Source organism: Lemur catta, chromosome 23 (assembly GCF_020740605.2).
Source record: "Lemur catta isolate mLemCat1 chromosome 23, mLemCat1.pri, whole genome shotgun sequence".
Taxonomy (NCBI): Eukaryota; Metazoa; Chordata; class Mammalia; order Primates; family Lemuridae; genus Lemur; species Lemur catta.
This window is the reverse complement of record NC_059150.1, coordinates 7225653-7239299: the sequence shown is the minus strand read 5'-3', so window position 1 is coordinate 7239299 and position 13647 is coordinate 7225653. Positions and strand designations below refer to the sequence as shown.

The 13647-nt window shown below is 48.4% G+C and overlaps 1 protein-coding gene and 1 long non-coding RNA gene across 7 annotated transcripts in view; one reads left to right on the top strand and one right to left on the bottom strand.

Annotated features, from left to right (window-relative positions):
- Nucleotides 1–10707, bottom strand: part of LOC123627138 — a 27729-nt gene extending 17022 nt beyond the window's left edge. The window contains exons 1-2 of one of the 5 annotated variants that reach the window (XR_006731149.1): nucleotides 10464–10707; nucleotides 2505–2600 (exon numbers count right to left, since the gene is read on the bottom strand). This is a non-coding gene — a long non-coding RNA (uncharacterized LOC123627138). Of the gene's footprint in view, nucleotides 1–2504; nucleotides 2601–10085; nucleotides 10129–10463 lie in introns of those variants that run through there. The other 4 variants (XR_006731148.1, XR_006731150.1, XR_006731151.1 and 1 more) reach the window with 4 other exon arrangements.
- Nucleotides 9057–13647, top strand: IL10 (interleukin 10). 2 transcript variants are annotated; one of them, XM_045536598.1, is made up of 5 exons: nucleotides 9057–9276; nucleotides 10119–10178; nucleotides 10458–10610; nucleotides 11691–11756; nucleotides 12863–13647. In XM_045536598.1, the coding sequence occupies exons 1-5, from the start codon at nucleotides 9112–9114 to the stop codon at nucleotides 12953–12955; spliced, it is 537 nt and encodes a 178-aa protein (XP_045392554.1). In that variant the 5' UTR covers nucleotides 9057–9111; the 3' UTR covers nucleotides 12956–13647. The 2 variants fall into 2 exon arrangements, with proteins under 2 accessions (XP_045392554.1, XP_045392555.1); XM_045536599.1 differs by lacking the exons at nucleotides 9057–9276; nucleotides 10119–10178 and adding an exon at nucleotides 10292–10329.

Here is a 13647-nt window from a genome sequence, read left to right as displayed (position 1 = left end):
AACTTGGAAATTATCTTAGAAAAACAACTCTGACAAACCGCCAACTTAATAATGCAGAAATCAACACCTAGGGATGAAAAGGAACATGTTCGGGGGCTCATGGGAGAAGGTCCCGGGCTGGAAACTCTGTGTCTTTAATACCTGAGCCAGAGCTCTTCCTACTATGAGATTGACTTTTCTGTCCCCCAGTAAAATCTTCAGAATATTGGGGTCAGAAGCTGTTCTGCTCCGAGTCTTCAGGTGCATGAAAAGACACGCCCAGCTCTAGCCCCTGAGTGTTCCCATGGGAAACGTCAACCACTGCACCTCAGATGTGCCCACTGCTTGTCATGTGTCAGGTGCCCATCTAGGGCCTAGAACCCTTCAGAGGGGAAAGTGGTGAGGGACCTCCAGAAGCGGGTCCCAGGGAGAGGGAGTAGAGTGTGATAGGAGGTGACCCAAGACAACTTTGTCTATTTCCAGTGTTGCCTAAGGCTGGTCATATGTCCAGTAGGAAAAAGAAACTTTCCTTTGTGAATCTCATAGACTCCAACTCCCAAGACCCTGAACTGAGGTTGGTGCTATTTGTAGTGCAACCCAGCTGCATTGTAGGCTGGGAATGAATCAGCATTTATAAGAGGAGTTTCTACAGAGACATTCCAGGTTCCAAAAAAGTGACTTACAGATACCTGTGCAGAAGCTGAAAGGTACCTGCACTGATGCGCATAAACGTGTGTACCTGATCAAAGGGGCTGCAAGATCTAAACTGTGTTAGGGAGAGGTGGTGCCAGGGGAGAGGCTGGGGCAGTGGAAGAGGAGAGGGAATAGACATCCTTAGAGGTGTCATGGGCAAGCTGGCCTCGCTGAAGCTCTGCCATTGGATTCCAGAACCCCATGTCTACCTCACCAAGGAAACCCTGTCATATTTGTAAGATGGAAACAATAATAATGCCCACCTCCTAGTTATGAGAAGAGGAGAATAAAATGTGGAAATAGAAAGGAGAGCCCAAGATAAGCCTGTGGATGCGCCCCCTGACCACACCCAGCCCTGGAACCTGCTCCCAGATCTGGGGGCCCTTGGAGAAGGGGGTTCAGAGTCATGGGGAGGGCACTGGCAAATCAGCCCCTAAACTCCTGTGGGTTCTGACTTGAAAACCACAAGCACTGCCTGGGAAGCACTTCGGCTTCCATGATACACAGGAGCTCACAGGGGCCTGACGGACCACACTGGCTATTTGGAAACGGTGAGTAGAGAAGACAGCAGGGGCCTCTCCCTTATCCACCCAGCCCAGGTGCCCCCTGGGGATATCCCCACACCTTTCTCTAAGGCCGCACTTGGATCCTTCTCCTCCACTCAACTTCACCTGGACATACCGTTGAAACACTTAAGTCATCAGTTCTCAAAGGGTGGTCTGAGGAACCCTGGGAGGTCTTCTCTTTTCCAACTATGTATCTGTGGGCAGCTGGGTTTTCTTCATATGCTCCAACCGAAACAACACATCCCAGCAGACAGAAAGTGGGAGCAAAGGGGAGAATCAGCTTCTTCTATCAAGCCAGATAGTTAAGGAGCTCTGAAAAAAACTGTAAAACCATTCCTCTCTTCTCACTCGGTGTGTTTTAGTTCAGAAAATAGTTGCCTCATTTAAAAATGTGTTTTTTATGTTACCATGTCATGGGTTTAATTATTGTTTATGACTTTAAAGTGATGTCATCAGTAGATTTTTAAAAAATGTCTCAGTTTTACTTTCTAATGTGATAAATATTGGTAGATCTAACTCTGGTAGATCTAACTCACATTAGTAAAAGCTCTTTGGGGGTCCTCCATGATTTTTAAGAGTGCAAAGGGGTCCTGAATCCGGATCGTTTGTGAAAGGCTGACTTAGGAAAACTGGAGCACAGTTTTGCGTGTGCCCACTCTCTTTCCCTTCTTCCTTAGTTTGTGACCTAAGCTTGGCACGTGTCGATGACACGGTCACAGTAGAAGAAGCATGAACCCGGGATGGGGGGAGACCCTTGGATCTTCACAGGTAACGCAGATGCACCTTCAAAGCACACAAAACACACGTCAAAGACACGTGGAGTATGGTGGAGGGTTCAGAGTCAGTTGCACAGTTCAGAGATAAAGATCAGAACTGCAAGAGGAAAGGAAGTACTCGGCTCTCCTCTCTTTAATAAGGTTTCATGAAGGTGTTGGTGCTTTGGAGGCAGGCCAGACTGTGCTTTTTCAGAGGCATAATACAGCAGAAACACTTTTCTGTCTGAAAATATTCTAAAGCTTGAAATATTTCCCCCAAATATCTAAGCAGCCCTCACCACCCTCCCCCATTCCTCAACACAAGTCTAAGCACCCAGCGACTGTGCGCTGGATTCATACTGTTCCTTATCTTCACAGACTTTCAAGTCCGCTCACCACCACGACCCCACACGCTGCACACATCTTAGACAACTGTCCCCAACTCTTGGTGCAGGCCCAGAGAATTCAGAGTGATTTAATATTTATCTGAGTCAAGCAATTAGGTACTGACTTGAAAAAGAGAACTGGGCTCAGATTCCGCCTTTGCCGTGAACTATCTCTAGCGCCTGGGAAAGTCATTTTCTTCTTTAGGTCTCAGTTTGCCCGTCTGTAAAATAAGACATATGGATTAAATAACGACTAAGGCCACTCCTTTTCTGACATTCTATACGTAGGACATTTTTAACATTCCAGCAACCGTGGGGGGTTTAGTTAACATCTACCTGGAAGAGCATTGGTCAGTAATCAGATCATTTAAAAGAAAAAACTGGAAAAGCTGTAAAGGTAATAGGCACATAGTTTGTGAGGAAAGCTGTTTCCTCAAATGAATAGATCCTCTGCCTTCTATGAGATAGAAGATCAACAGACATATAAACCCTTAGGGCTACAAAGAGTTTAGGAAATACGTACTCAGTCTCTCAGTCAGCCAACAAATGTTTAGCGAGAACCTTGGATGTGCCAGAGCCATGCTGAGTACTGGGCAAACACTGATGGTCAAAAATAGAGCCTTGCCCTTGAGGTAGTTACAGTCTAGCAGGAGAGACAGCGTTCAATCAAATGATCATACAGCCATATGCATAATTACAAACTGACAAAAGTACTACACAGGAAAGGAACAAGGTGTCCTGAGAAGATACACCCAGAGGACCTGACCTAAACTGGGAATCATGAACAGCTCATTTGAGGAAGTAATATCTGAGCCGAGTGCTAGAGGATGAAGAAAGAGGAGAACAAAAAGGGAGAACTACATGTGCAAAGACCCTGTGGTAGGAGAGAGAGCATGGATCATTTGAAAAAAAGAAGAAGAAGAAGTAAGCCAGTGAGGCTGGACAGCAGAGGGAAGTGGAGAGTGCGAGTTAAAGCAGAAGAGACAGGCAGAGTCAGATGACAAAGTGAGTTGTAGAGAGTATAAAGAATATGGGCCCTTATTTTACCAAGAGAGGGAAAGTGGGAAGCCATTGAAGGGTTTGAGCAGCAGGACAGTCGTGATCAGATTGGTGTTTGGAAATGATCACTCTGGCTACAGCATAGACTGTTTAGAGAATGACTATTAGAACACCAATCAGGCATCTATTTTGGAGTCCAAGACAGAGAAAGTGGTAGCTGGAATCAAACAGCCGTTGCTGGTGATGATGGAAATGGAAAGAAGGGAGCGGATTAGAGGAATGTTAGTGAAAAAACTCCAAGGATTGGTGATAGATTGGACATAGGCTGGCAAGGAAGAGGGAGAAACCAACCCATTATTTCCAGATTAAGTGGTGGTTCCATTTACTGAGTTAGGGTGAAACCAGAGAGAGAAGATGATGATTCTAGTCTCAGATACAGAATAGGCTACATAAATTTGGGAGGGGGGATGCAAAATGAAAATGTGGGCCCGCCTGCTCCACAATTACTGAGAATCTCAAGACAGCGACAGCAGAGAAAGGGCAGGACTCTTGTAGTCATGGGACCCTGTGTGACTGCAGGAGTCACTCATCCACAAAGTCAGCTCTGCTCAGAGATGTTGGGTTTGAGGTGCCAGCCATCCAGAGGAGACTTGAGTAAACTAAATCCCATCAGAGGGACAGTTCTGGAGCTGAGAGAATCCATCCGTGCCCCAATCTCAGAAGCCCACTAGTTCTCCCAGGGGACCATGCAGACAGAACAGAAACGGCTATATCCCCTGGGTGGCCAGGTCTCCAATACCTGGCAGCCTGGTCCCTGATCAGCCAACTGCTCGCATGAGAAGTACCAGATCACAGTGTTGGTCCTCTAAGGAAAATCCAAATTGCTTGCTTTGGCACTACAGTTGCACAAGGGGAATTCCACGCCGGCTGATCCCCTTCCGCTGACTGTGGTTTGCAATGTCTGCAGGCCACAGTCCTTGGAAGGGCACCCCATTTAGTTTGCATAACCCCGGCTCAATTGAACCTAAGGACCAGCCCCAGCTCCAGCTCCTCCTAAACTTCTGACCCACCAGGCCTTTATTCTGAAGTACCCCAGTCATAAGGCCAGTGTCAAAAGACCCCAGACAAGGACAGGGCCCACAGAGCCCCATCCTCTTGGATCCCCACCCAGCCAGGCTTTGGGTGCGTGCTGCACACGGGATCTATTGCAGCACAGCACTGAGGAAGCCTCTGTCCAGGGAGCTGAGGAAGGTTATTCAAGGGAATGCTAGAAATTTCAAGCTGGGGAAACTATTTTACATACTAGATGTCCTAGACAAGAAGAAACGAAACTCTTGCTATCAGCCTCAGAAAATAATTACTAACAGCAAGTAGGAGCCAAGCCCCAAGGGGATTCTTCTCCAGGATAGTTGCCACACTTTCCCCAGTGGGCACGACCTCACCTTCCCTGCCTGCGTCACCGACCTGCCTGCTCCTTCCCAGCTGACGCTATTGCTGGGCAAGCTGGCTGGACCCGAGTCCGGGAAGCTCAGATTTCTGAGCCTTCCCTTGCAGCTCCAGAGCAGCTCCACAGGGCTCCCAGCCTATTCCCCATGCTTGAGTCCAAGCTGCTAAGTTGCAGCAGGGCACAGGGCAACTATACCAAGGAGGCTGCTATTTTGCTGAACACGAGAGTAGCTGGGAGGTGGATTTCTTATAAGATCTTGTACACTGTAGATAGAATCCTGCAAAATCTCTCTGTGTGCATGCACACCCACACTCCCCACACACTGGTAGTTCTTGTCTGGTCAGACACCTCTGCAGCTGAAGTGATGGAACTTACTGGGTGAAACTTCCCTTAAAGATTATTAGGATCTCCTGGGCCGGGCGGGGTGCCTTTGGACCTTTGGACTTTACCACCTGCCTTCTCTCTGACACCTGGCAATGAAGCACAGGAGAACAGGAAGGCAGAAAAAGCAGGTCCTGGATGACATATGAGACTGCATATCAGCCCTGGACCGCCTGCCTCTGGACTTCTTATTGGGTGAGATGAAAAAAATATATATATAAAATCCCCTTTTTTAAAAGATATGTTTAGTCAGGGTGTTTTTTTTTCTATTTGTAGCTGAATATAGAAATTAGGGAATATTTTGGAGCAGGGGTGGAGGAAGAGAGGTATTTCCCCTCCCAAAACCTTCCTGACTTCCGAGTGAAAATTAATTTTAATTCAAATTAATAAGCATTTATTAGACATTTGCTATGCATTTGGACTTGAGGGCAAAATGGACTCAGGCCTGCCCTCAAGAAACTCATAGTCTGATGAGGGGCATTTGTGTCCTCTTGAAATCCACATGGCACTCCATCCATCCATAAGTGCCGGCTTCCTCACTTCCTTCCCTACACGGGCCCTTCCTTTGTACTGAAATCCAGACTCAAATCTACTAACATGTGACTGTTGGCATTTATGTCTTGATGTGACCTATCGGTTTGGGACTTTTCCCAATGGAGCTTAATGACTTTTCAGGTGAACAAATGTCTTCAGAACTTGAGAAACAGGACACACGCTCTTAACCTTGCTCAAATATTCAGATCTGTCCCTTGACATTAATACTGTTCAATATGTTGATAGGGAAGATATTATCTCCATTTGTTAAGTGAGCACTTGTGTCAAGGAACTTGTGTATGGTTCTCTATGACTATTTAGATTCTGAAATTTTGAGATTAGCATGGACAATTGTTTCAAATCAATGGGGAAAGGGTCAACTATTCAACAAATGGCTTGAGATAATTGGCTATACATTTCAAAACAAATAAAAAAGTCAGATCCTAACCTAAACTCTATTTAATGGATTATGGAATAAAGAATGACATAAATGGCTTCTACAGGCCTCCCTTCTCCCAGCCACTGTATGTATATTTACATATACATATATATCTCAAATCCTAAGAAGAAAGTGTCAGAGACTCTGCCTGGTTCCCTAAATTTCTCTCTCTCTCCTGAGTGTTTGCCTATGCCCAACCTCTTTAGTGTTGCCCACAGGGCAACTCTGCTATGCCCATCCCAATATAGCTGGTACCTTCCATGGGTGGGACTCAGTGCTAGGTACCAGGTACAGAATGATTAGTAAAACAACGTCCTGCTTCAGGGAGCTCATGGCTCACCGGGCAAGACAATGTGTGTACATGGGTAGCAGCAAGGTAGGGCTATAGATTTCCTAGTGAGGCAAGCACAGGGCAGGGTGGGAAACAAAGATAGGAGAGGTTCATGCTGCCTGGGTCAGGGAGGACCTCACAGCCTCATGTGGGGTTCGGCTGCTCTGGTCTGCCTGGTCTGCCACGCTGAGTCTACACCTGGAACACCCAGCTCAGAGAGGGGATCAGCCCACAGGGCTAACATAGTCGCAGCCCAAAAAACCCAGGAGCCAAGAAGTAAGGAGAAGGGTAAAAGGGGCAGGGAAACTCAGTTCCTGGTCCTTTTCTCTCTGCTTCCTGGTAGCAGAACTCAGGAAGGTACTCCTGAGCCCAGCATAAATCTGACAGGAAGGCCAAGCGTGGTGGCTCCTGCTTGTAATCCCGGCACTTTGGGAGGCTGAGGTGGGAGGATCACTTGAGGCCAGGAGTTCAAGACCAGCCTGAGCAATATAGTGAAACCCCATCTCTACTAAAAATAGAAAAATTAGCAGGGCATGGTGGCATGTGCCTATAGTCCCAGCTACTCAGGAGGTTGAGGCAGGAGAATTGCTTGAGCCCAGGAGTCTGAGGTTGCTGTGAGCTAGGCTGATGCCACAGCACTCTAGCCCGGGCGACAGAATGAGACCCTGTCTCAAAACATAAATAAATAAAAATTTTAAAAATTAAAATTAAAAAAAATGCGTTTAAAATCTGTCAGGAGCAGCAATTCCTGAGTCAGCTCCCTTCCAGTTTCTAGAAAGCTCTTTCTCCCTTCATGATTCTTAGCTTTCTGCACTGCCACTCCCCAAAGGGCTGGGAGGAGAGGTCACGGTTCCCTGATCCTGACCCACAAGTCACCGCAGCAGACACACCACCCTTCCCTCCCACTCACTCCAGACTGGCTGGGCCCTGGGGCATTTGCCCCACCTGCCCTGGCTCGGTGACCTTCTCCACTGGGACAGGCTTGGGACCTGGTGCCATCAGCAATGTGCCAGTGCTGATGCTGGAAGGTGAGGAAATAGCAGAAATATTGGTGAAGCCCTCAACCTGGGTCCACTTGTTACTTAACCCCAAAGCCCCCTGGCAAGGAGGAGGGCAGGTACTGTTGCTCCCTTGGGACAAGATGGAACACTGACACAGGGAGGATGAGTGACTTGCCCTGGGTACAGAGGGACAGTGCTCTTCCCAGGCACTGTCTGAACTGGGACAGTGGGGGGAGCCCCTGAGGAAGGAGGAGGTGGAAGCACAATCAAAGGACCCCCAGAGACTTTCTAGATGCCTGAAGAAGTCCTGATATCACCGTCCGCATGCTCCCCCAACCAAAGGTACAGCAACACTCCTCATCCCAGCCACACCTGGCCACCTCGCGCGCGCACACACACATACACACACGTGCAAATCTGAAACAAGACGACTGAGGCTGCTTTGGGAAAGGGGAGCAGGGATGCGTAAGAGGAAAGAAAGGGGCCTGCTGTCCAGCCTTCATGGAATCCTGACTTATGTTCCTAGATATTTCTACTTCTTCCTCCCCTCCTTTTAAACTTTAGACTCTGGCTACAGAACCTTATAACTAAAAGAAGCCTCGAGGACTATTTAATCCAGCTTTCAATCTACATACTACGGACAGTGCAAAGTAGGGTGAGGGAACCAAACTGGCACCCAGGCAACCTTGTGCAGGTTCCTGGACATCTCTGTGCCTCGGTGTGCCCACTATGAAGTGGAGATAATGAGGGTCACGGCAAGGACGCCCTTCCTGACCTGTGACAAGCGTTCAGGAGGTGTGGATGATTCCTGCTAACTTACCCCAAGTTCTGGGACATGGGGTAAGTGTCTGGTTTCTAAATGAAACCAGAGAAGGATCCTGGAGCACAGCCCAGGACCCTGCCTGTCCTCTAGGAAGCCAGTCTCATCAAGGGTCAGTCTTTGAGCATAAAATGTCAGAACTATTAATAGAAGGGAGTTTTGAAGATATTTAGCCCACCCCCTCATTTTCACTTGGGGAAACTGAGGCCCAGAGAACTAAGGTGACTTCCCAAGTTAGCAGGGAGAAGTCTTAGGTATTCAACCCAGGTTGGGGGGGACCCAATTATTTCTCAATCCCAGTGTATTCTGGAATGGCCAATTTGTCCGCGTCACTGTGACCTAGGAATACGTGAATGGAACCCACAGCTGTAGGCCTCCACGCACAGAACAGCTGTTCTCCTCAGGAAATCAACTTTTTTTTTTATTGAGAGGCTTAAATTTATCTTAAAAAAGAGAAAGAGAGAGATACCCTGTACCAAAAATAGCCTAATGCAGAAGTTCATCTTCAACTAGTACTAGTCCTTTTGCTTACAACGCAAAAATTAACAATTTAAATTCAACAAATGAAAATTGGGGAGGTCTAAGGGAGGGGCTTTGATCAGAAAAAACCTTTTCCAGGAAATATGTTAACTCTGTGGCTTTTTTTATGAATGAAGGCCTCAGTGAGCCCACAATATAAAAGGGGGACAGAGGAGGTGAAGGTCTACATTCGGGGGCTTGGGCTTGCTCTTGCAAAACCAAACCACAGGGCAGACTTGCAGAAGAAGGCAGAGTTCCGCCATGCCCAGCTCAGCACTGCTATGTTGCCTGGTCTTCTTGGCTGGGGTGGGGGCCAGCCGAGGCCAGAGTACCCAGTCTGAGAACAGCTGCACCCACTTCCCAGCCAGCCTGCCTCACATGCTCCGAGAGCTCCGAGCTGCCTTCGGCAGGGTGAAGACTTTCTTTGTGAGTATAATTCCCTCCTGCGCTTTCTCTCTTCCTGGGACTGCCTGAACCAGGCCTTCTGCTGGAGCTATAAGAAGAATCCTCCTCCTGCTCCTCCACCTCCATCTCCAGCACGCATTCCCCCCAAACTTCGATTCTTAAGAGAGTCCTAGATTAAGCTATGGGTCCCCTGATTTAAGCTAAGCCCAGACGATGGGGCGTAGATGCAGGAAAAGCTGCCTAGAAAGGTAAATGCCACTCTCTGCTATGCTCAGAGGCTTCTTACAAGATTCCACTGGAGCTCTATGCTTTATTGGCTGGGAGAAATCAAGAAGGGTCTGATCGGAGGTGAGGATGTTCCCCATGTCCTGTGGCAGGGAAGCAAAAATTGCCTCTGCTTAGAGAGTTTCCAGACCCGAAAGACGGACGGCTTGGGGAAGCACCGTGCCTGGGGGAACCTGCGTCAGGAGATGCTTCCCATGCCCAGACATCTTTCCAGGGTGGAGCTGGGTGTCCACAGTATGGAGAAAGAAAAGCAAACAGCAGGACATGAGAGGGGGCTCAAGGCACCGTAGGGTTGACATAGGTGTCCCTTAGGATCTGATGTGGCTCTGCAAAAAGACCAGCACTGAGTCAAGCTTTTGCCTTTGCTTCAAAATTGGCCAGATTTGAGAAATAACTTGATTCCAGTGGGGAGGAACTGATTTACCTAATGGTTCCAACACCGTCGAATCCTCTGTTTTTAAAACTCTCCTACATTGATTAAAAATGAAAAATTCTAGCAATAAAAGTGCATCAGAAAAACATGCATTTTAGGTATTTTCCCAAACCTCAAGTTCATTCTCCTTTTGTTCTTCTTGCAGCAAACGAAAGATCAGCTGGACAACATGTTGTTAAGCGAGTCCTTGCTGGAGGACTTTAAGGTGAGGGGAGGGATAGGCGGGTGGGTGGAGTGTACAGTGTGATTAAGGGAGGGAGGCTCTGCCTCCTGACTGCAGGGAGCTGGGTCTGCTTCCTTCACTTCGAAAAGGAGAAGTGGGAAGATGTTAACTCAGCACATAGCCGGCAGCCAGGGTTATAAGGGGCTCAGGGCTGGGGGAGGCAGCTGGTGAGGGAGGGTCCCAGGGGACAAAGTTGTCCTCTCAAGCTAGTTGCGGCAGCCCTTCCTCCCAGTCACCCCCCTCTTTGGCTCCTGCCCTTAGGGTTACCTGGGTTGCCAAGCCTTGTCTGAGATGATCCAGTTTTACCTGGAGGAGGTGATGCCGCAGGCTGAGAACCACGGCCCAGACATCAAAGAGCACGTGAACTCCCTGGGAGAAAAGCTGAAGACGCTGAGGCTGAGGCTGCGGCGCTGTGTGAGTAGCAGACTGCTTCTTTTCTTTGCAGCTGTCCCCAAAATACCATCTCCTCCAGGCTGGCAGGGCCACGCACATCCAGAGATACACCAGAGGCATAGACTGGCAGGACTAGCTAAGAATTTGGAAAGGCGCCCAGAGTCAGAGCTTGCTGGCTGCTCTCTGAGAAGGGGTGGGGGTGGCTGCTAGGCATTTACATGAGAAGATTTGCAAAGAGCTTTCCTGTTATTTGTGAGTCATTTGTGGCTTATTAACTACCCCCCCCCCTTCATGAAAGGGGCCCAGAGTGTCAGCCAGGGCTCTCTTGTCCCTTTGGATGTAGGCCCCGGGCTGGGAGCTGAGGCTCCCAAGCAGAGGAAACATCACTCACCTCTTATTCTCAACCTTGGGGGCACCCAACCGTCTAACAGGATTTCCCCTGGTGTTTTAGAAGGGCCAGGGGGCTCCTCGTCCCCAAGCTAGTGTCTATGAATAATTCCCCAGATAATTTATTTCTCTAACTGAAATGATACCCTCAGTACTAATGGTTTCTTTTGTTCTCTTACTGATATTGGAAAATCGGTTGGTCTCTGTTTGCACGACAGGGCTATGCAAAGGGTTTGGTCTCTGTAGCTGTGACTATGTTTCCACTCCTCAGCTGCTTAGAAATGGCCGTTGGTAGCTGCAATGAGACAGGGACAGGAGAGAGAGGCAAAAAAGGACAGGCTGAAGAGTGCCTAGCTCAGCACTCCAGGAGACACTGTGGAGTTCTGGGGGAGGAAAGCCAAGGTCTGGGTTGTCATCCGAGCCTTGCAAACATCTCAGAGTGGCTTCCAGGTGCATTTCATCTCCCGGGGCTGTGGTTAAGCGGTTGGTTAAGGGGATTAACTAGTTTATTGCCCCAGAAATAAATTATCTGGGGGAATTATTCATAGTGTAGTGGATAAGGATGAGGCAGGGCTCAGTTCTCCCCGGGAGCTATGAGGGGAGGCATTCAGGATGAATCTGGCCCCCTCTGCATGCCACCAGCTTGTCCCCCAAGTGCCACAGACATGGGAGCTGGGAGCCAGGGTCATCAACACTTTCTCTTTTTTTCCACAGCATCGATTTCTTCCCTGTGAAAATAAGAGCAAGGCTGTGGAGCAGGTGAAGAACGCCTTCAGCAAGGTGAGCTTGGCTGCCGGCAGACAGGGCTTGCAGAGCACAGCGCCTGCCCACTCCCCAAAGGGTAGAGGGTGGCAGGTGCCAGCAGGCCCCCCTTTCAATTGGAGGAGTGTGGGAACCTGACAAATGGTGTGACCTCCTCAGCCAGTGAGGAGCTGCCACCTCGGTTATATTTATTTTCTGTTAAGTGTCTTTGGAGTTTCTAAATGACTGCTCCCCGCCTTTGCAGGCCTGCGGGTTGAGCTGGCAGCCAGCCCATGAACACTGTGAGCTAGGTCCTGGGGAGAGTGACAAAGGAAACAGAAAGTACAGAAAGTAGCTTGTTGGGAATCTAGGCTGAACCCACACGTGCAGGAAGGTGACATGTGAATGTGAAGATGCAAACGCACCTGGGGGTTCAGCCTGAGCTCCCCAAAACTCAGAATGAGCAGGAAACAGAACTCGCACTCATCTGGAGTTGGTTCAGGCTCATTTGCCATCTGCCCCTTGTACCTCCCAAGGTGCCTGAGAATGTCAACTCCCAAACCAGATGGGGTTTCACACTTCCAAACCCCATTTCCCTGTTCGTGAACCTCCTAAACCCCATTTCCCAGAAACCATGTGGCCTGTGCCCTCCTTGTGGGCTGGGGACAGACACTGGGCAGGGTTCCAGCATCAGGGGGCATGAACCTCCCGACAGTGGGCCAGAACAGGAGGGCAGGGCCTGCTCAGTCTTGGTGGGAGAGCACAGACTTGAAAAAGGCTCCCTTCTCTCCTCGCACTGTCTTGCTTTCAAAGTGCTTCCTCTAATGTCTTTTCATCAAATTCTGCATAAGCATCATGTGAGCACATGACCTTTAAAATTCTCGAAAAGGCAGCATTTTGAAGACTGTGCTTTGCAAAGTGAATGCTCCCCTTTCTACCTGATAGCCATGCTCTGGCCAGGAGGAGATGAGGGTCCATGCACTGCCTTTCCCAAGGCAGCAGCTGGGCACGTCCTCAGGCTCAGCTGCCAACATCAGGGAGCCAATGCAGCCTCCATCCCCAGAGTCATGCCCACCCCAGTGGAGGGGAACCCATTTAGTCCTCAGATGGGGTTTTAACTCAGTGTTTCTTATCTCCCTATCCAGCTCCAAGAGAAAGGCATCTACAAAGCCATGAGTGAGTTTGACATCTTCATCAACTACATAGAAGCCTACATGACAATGAAGATGAAAAACTGAAACATCCAAGATGGCAGCTCTTTAGACTCTAGGACATAAATTGGAGATCTCCAAAATCTGAGCCAATGCTCTGGGATAGCCAGCCTGGTTCCTTGGAAAACCTTGTCATACCTCTCTCCTAGAATATTTATTACCTCTGATACCTCAACTCCTATTTCTATTTATTTACTGAGCTTCTCTGTGAACTATTTAGAAAGAAGCCCAATGTTATATTTTTTTTCAATATTTATTATTTCCACCTGTGTTTAAGCTGTTTCCATAGGGAGACACTCTATGGTATATGAGTGTTTTAGGAGAAAATTTTAAATTATATAAGGGAAAAAAGTGTTCCTTTTGGAGCCAACCAAAGCTTCCATTCCAAGCCTGACCACACTTCATAGCTGTTGGGTTGTTTCCCTGACCTCCCTCTAATTTCTCTTGTTTCTGGGCCTGGGGCCCCCGGGGTGTCACAGACTCTGACCCTCTTAGGAAGAGAAACCAGGGAGCCCTTTGATGATTAACCTTCCAGCGGCTCAGAGGGATTCCCCTGACCTCACTCCTCAACCACTTTATTCTTGAAAGCTGTGGCCAGCTTGTTATTTATAACAACTTAAATTTGGTTCTAATAGAACTCAGTTTTAACTAGAAATGATTCAATTCCTCTGGGAATGTTATGTTGTCTGTCTTCATAGCAGATTTTAATTTTGAGTAAA

Bases quoted from the DNA above. Each gene is read 5' to 3' on its own strand.
- IL10 (XM_045536598.1), top strand. From the start codon at position 9,112: ATGCCCAGCTCAGCACTGCTATGTTGCCTGGTCTTCTTGGCTGGGGTG. The intron at 9,277-10,118 runs GTGAGTATAATT...TTCTTCTTGCAG, and splicing joins GCAGGGTGAAGACTTTCTTT to CAAACGAAAGATCAGCTGGA. The intron at 10,179-10,457 runs GTGAGGGGAGGG...TCCTGCCCTTAG, and splicing joins CCTTGCTGGAGGACTTTAAG to GGTTACCTGGGTTGCCAAGC.